Source organism: Pygoscelis adeliae, unplaced genomic scaffold, assembly GCF_000699105.1.
Source record: "Pygoscelis adeliae isolate BGI_AS28 unplaced genomic scaffold, ASM69910v1 Scaffold114, whole genome shotgun sequence".
Lineage (NCBI taxonomy): Eukaryota > Metazoa > Chordata > Aves > Sphenisciformes > Spheniscidae > Pygoscelis > Pygoscelis adeliae.
The window spans coordinates 2013495-2018414 of record NW_008824587.1 but is presented as its reverse complement, the minus strand read 5'-3'; the positions used below and the strand labels follow the sequence as shown (position 1 = coordinate 2018414).

General features: G+C 55.5%; 1 protein-coding gene across 1 annotated transcript in view; it reads left to right on the top strand.

Annotated features, from left to right (window-relative positions):
- Positions 1–4920, top strand: part of RXRA (retinoid X receptor, alpha) — a 40001-nt gene that overhangs the window by 3582 nt on the left and 31499 nt on the right. Inside the window, exons 2-3 of the mRNA XM_009322048.1 lie at positions 1788–1938; positions 3495–3674. Coding sequence (XP_009320323.1) covers positions 1788–1938; positions 3495–3674 — 331 coding nt within the window. The remainder of the gene's footprint in view (positions 1–1787; positions 1939–3494; positions 3675–4920) is intronic.

Genomic DNA, 4920 nt, shown 5'->3' with positions numbered 1-4920 from the left:
CGCGACACGAGCCGTAGCCACCAGCTGCACCTGGGAGATGGCTCCGTTTCCCAGGAAGTGCACTGGGAGGAATTGCTGGAGCTGGTGACCCCGAAGCCATGGAGGGATGTGCCACCGCAGTGCCGGCAGCCCCTGCTCACAGGGTAGCACAGAGACAGGGTCAGTGCCTGGGGACCCACAGATCCCAAAGAGAGATGCTCCTACCTGGGGACCCGCTCGTCCCTCCCCTCTCTGCCCTATTGCAACATAACCAAACAGCAGCTAAAGCCCAGGAGCGTATCCCTCGGTGGCACCGGGTCCCGGCTGCCTTTGATTCATCAGCTGGCACAGGCAGGGTGGGAGAGGGAGGCAGATCCATCACTTTTGTCCAAGGTGGGTTTACCTTGCACTGGTCTGCGATTATTAGTCGTCTGCCTGCCAAATATTCCCCACCAGCCTGGAGGCTTTAAAGCCAGAGGAACGGCTGCACTGCTCTAATTGACAGATCACAAGCCCTGGGACTGCCCTGAATTAATTTGTGGTAGGTGCAATTGCTGAGTACCTCTACTAGGGTAGAGAAACACAACAAACTGAAGCACAAATCCTGCGTATCCAACCTGGATTTAGATGTTGGCAGGGACAGAGGCTCTGCAACAATCCCTGGCAGGCTGGTCCCCAGGAGGACAGCTGCAGCGGTCCTGGCCAAGCGCTGCATCCTGAGCTGACCGAGCCTGGCTCCCCCATCCACCCCCGGACCTCCTTGAACCTGCCCGGGGCTGGGCAGGGTTGCTGTGAGCTTGTCTCCCTTATCAAGATGGGTCGGTCCTACATCTCCATGCCTCAGTTTCTCTCTGCACATGAGGGAATAACAGCCCTGCCCTGCTGCACAGTGCGATGTGTGAATCAACTCAGGAATCCTTCGCTCAATACCAGTGCCACAGGGCTATGCCAGCACCCAGCTTCCACCCAATTCTCCGCTTCCTTCACCGACTGTGGGGACCGAGCTCACCAGGGAGGGAAGGAGAGGCGTGTGGACAGGCTGCTGGAAGGCTGGAAGTTGCAGAGAAGTGTCCCACCCAAGCCAGCTCTGGAAAGCCAGGCCCTGTTGCATCTGGGATCTATTTATTTGCTGTGAAGCTTTCCTTTGGAGAGATAATGCTAAAAGGATGTCTATAAATTGCAGAGCTAAAGCGCGAGTGTCCTGGCCTTCATCATCCGTGCAAGCGCTCGCTCCCAGCCAGCAGCTCTCCCACGAACCATCGCTGCAAATCGTCTTCCCTGCTCTGCATCCCGAGGCGGCGTGAAGCCGGGCTGGCTCGCAAGCGCCTGGCCATGGGGGCTTTGCCGTGGCTGTGCCATGGCTGCGCTGTGGGCGGGGGTCTGGCACTGCAGGAGGAACTCGCCTTCCCCTTAAATCATGCAGGAGCGTCCTTCGTGGGGCAGGCGGTGTCAGCCCTGCGTGGCTCCTGGTGGTGCACGGGGGACCGGCCGTGTCCTGCTCCTTCTGACCCAGTGCCAGCAGCGAGACCTGGTGGCGTCCTGCTGCCAGCTCAGCGCCGCACCGGCTTTTATGCCAGGGCAGCAGACGAGTGCTTGTGCCTTTGGTCACTGGACACATGTGCCCAAATCCTCTTCTTGGTTCAGCTTTGTGGGTGGGTGTTTTAAGCGGTGCATGTCCCCATTGGAAACTAGTCCCCTGCTTGACCCCCCTGCCCCATGTCTGAGTGCACGGGCAAGCCCTGCTGTGGAGCTGGCTCAGCCCTGCACACCCCGGCTCCCCGCTGAGCACTGTGCTTCTGTCTCAACAGCTCAACTCGCCCATGAACCCCGTCAGCAGCTCAGAGGACATTAAACCACCCCTGGGGCTCAATGGAGTCCTCAAAGTGCCAGCACATCCCTCAGGAACGATGGCCTCCTTCACCAAGCACATATGTGCCATCTGCGGGGACAGATCTTCAGGTAAGGCTGGCGTCTGCCCGGGGAGGGGCTCACAGCGGCGTGGGGATGCCCTGGGAGAGCGTGGGGAGGGTTTGCGTGGCTCCCCATGTTGAAGATTATCTTAAGTTTTACTGAATCTTTCTATATTTTGTGTATTTATTTGTGAAATAATCAACTACAAGAACATCTTGATTTTAAGAAGTTAGCCTCTGTGGTAGCGTTACGTACGGGTTGCTGTGCTACTTGTTATCCGAGGCTGTGTTGCTTGACGTCCCTATTCTCTGGACCCTCTAGACCATAACCAGAGCACCTGGGTTCTATTGTGTATGGGATGAGTTATTTGACAACCTGGCAAGGCAGATCTCTAGCTGGCCAACTTGGCAACAAAACCTACTTTTAAGGCATCCTGAAGTGAACTGCCTTCATTATAATATTAAAAGACATACCCACAGGTCAAGACGACCCTTGCCCAGGTGAAGACCCTTCCCCTGTGCAAGCGCAGTAACAGAAGAGAATGACGCAACAGATATTATAATTCTATGTAAATCACTAACCAATCATTGTAACTGGGAGTGTACTACCTTGTAATTCTTGTGTATAAATGTAACGGTGATCTCGGCATAGGTGTGCTTGATTTGTGGAAATTCCACCTTGCACCCGGCGCCGCACTAAAGACTGCCTGCTTTCTAAAACTCCAAATGGAGTCTTAGAGAGTTCAGCATCTGCCGACTTACGGTAACACCCGGGTCCCTACAGCACAGCGAGCACATGCGGGGACTCTCCACTGGGAGAGGAGCCGCCTGCGCCCTCAGAGGAGGGGGTGAAAAGTCCCTTATTGAAAAGTCCCTGCCCGTCTGGTCTGGGGCAGGCTCTGACCTGAGCCAGGGGACCCCAGGTCTCTGCTTAGCAGCGGTATTATAGCCTCAGCCCTGAGCAGCGCAGCCCGTCTGAAGACAAGATATTAGTGAGTGTCCTTCTCTCTAACCATCCTTTGATCCGTAGTGGTATTGTCACATAGCGCCAGATAAAAAGATGAGCTTCATGGAGTCTCTCTGCTCATGGGGGATAAAGATGTGCTAATTCCCTTTATTCTCATGCTGTTTTAAAAGCTTTTTGCTCCGCAAGTGCTCTGGTCGCCTAGTTTGTGAGGTCCTTAGGGACACCTCCTGCGCCTGTCGGGCTCTAGGCTGGAAGAGGAGGGTGGGCACGTGGTGCAGAGCAGGCTGGGTCGTGTGTGCAGCGTGGGGAGTCCGGACGGGTCACGGGGGGTACAGGGGAGCACCCCCTGTTTCACTGCTGTGCTGCCTCTCCCCTGATGTATGGCTAAGAAATGGCAATAAAAGTCAGGTTGTAGCCCATGGAGGGCATCCTGATTTTATGGAAGTCAAGTCAAGGCAAAGCTACTGCTCTTTAGCTCCTGCGCACAGCTCCGAGAAACCTCGGCTTCCCCCAGACACGGCTGGGAGAGGCCCTGGGAGGAGCTGATGGTCTTTGTGGGGAGGGAGAGCAAAGGGTGGAGCTGGGGGAACCTGGGACACTCAGTGAGTCCTTTTAACCCGAGTTGCATCCCTCCTCAGGTAAACATTACGGGGTTTACAGCTGTGAGGGCTGCAAAGGCTTCTTCAAGCGCACGGTGCGGAAAGACCTCACCTACACCTGCCGCGACAACAAGGACTGCTTGATCGACAAGCGCCAGCGCAACCGCTGCCAGTACTGCCGCTATCAGAAGTGTCTTGCGATGGGGATGAAGCGAGAAGGTAAGGCAGAGAGAGCCTGGCCCGAGCACCCATGGGTGCTGCAGGTACCTTTCCTTTGTTAGGAGGCTTCCAGCAGGCTCCTGCCTGTTGGCAACGCGGCAGCACCATGTGCACCAGAGCCGGCATGAGCCTTGCCAAGGACTGTGGGCGCCGGGGTGCCAAAAATGTGTGTGTCTCATTTATATTTTGCTTTTGCGCCACAGCCAGGGCCCCTTATGGGCTTTGAAACAGCACTAAGTCCCAGAATGGTACCCCAATGATGGATGGTTGCGCATTAGTAAATGAGCCAGCGCCCAGAGGCACCGAGCACAGCACCGGGGAGCAGGGGGGCAATGAAAGCAGACAGCGCTCGCGAGGTCATTTGCTGCCCTGGAACTTGCACTCCCCATTTCGCACCGGCTGCCGCATGTTGGGAGCAGCGATGGCAAATAGACCGAGCTCTTCCCTTTCCCTGCAGAGCCCCATCAAACAGAGGTGCGAAAGCTGTCGGGGCTGAGTGCATTTCGGGTGACAAATGCTGCCACCTGGCCTGGCCCTTCTTTCTCCGTGCAACACGGGATGTCACATCCTGGAGAACTGGAGCTGATTAGGGGACATTGGCAAGGTAAAGATCACGTTTAATTCGCTGGTTACTAATCACCGTGCTGCCGGGGAGGTGAGAGGCTCCTGCGCGTGTCCCAGCTGCGCGCTGTTTGTAGTGCACACCTCGGTCAGGACGGGCAGGGAAACTCAGTGAATTACCGTCCTTCTCGTCAGAGTCTGCTGCTTGGGCACCAGCGCCGAGCACCGGCTGCTCTAACTCAGTAGCATTCCCTAGCAGTAGCAGCACTGGATTTTTTTCTCGTTGGGAAGAAGAAAGAAATTCAGGCTCGTAAAAGATATCTCTCCCCTTACTGGAATTTAAATTTAGGATCTAAAACTCCTTGGCAGTGCCTCTTCTAAATGCTCTTTTTAAATGCTGACTGCGTCTGTTTTAAACTCCTGGCAGAACAGGCTTTTACCAGACACAATGTGAAAATGACCCCGTGGTGCTGCCCAGTTCTCTGCTGCCTTCTCCCCTTACATTTTCAGAGCCACACTTGCCTCCCTGACCAGCCAATAAACCCATCCCTCTGCCGAGCCGCTCTGGTTGCGGCGAGCAGCGGTCCAGCCCAGGTCTCTTTGAAGAGCACTTAGTCTTGTCTGGAGCATTGATTAAATAGGGCAGCACCGGAGCTGCATTGAGTGTTGAGCAGACCCCGCCACG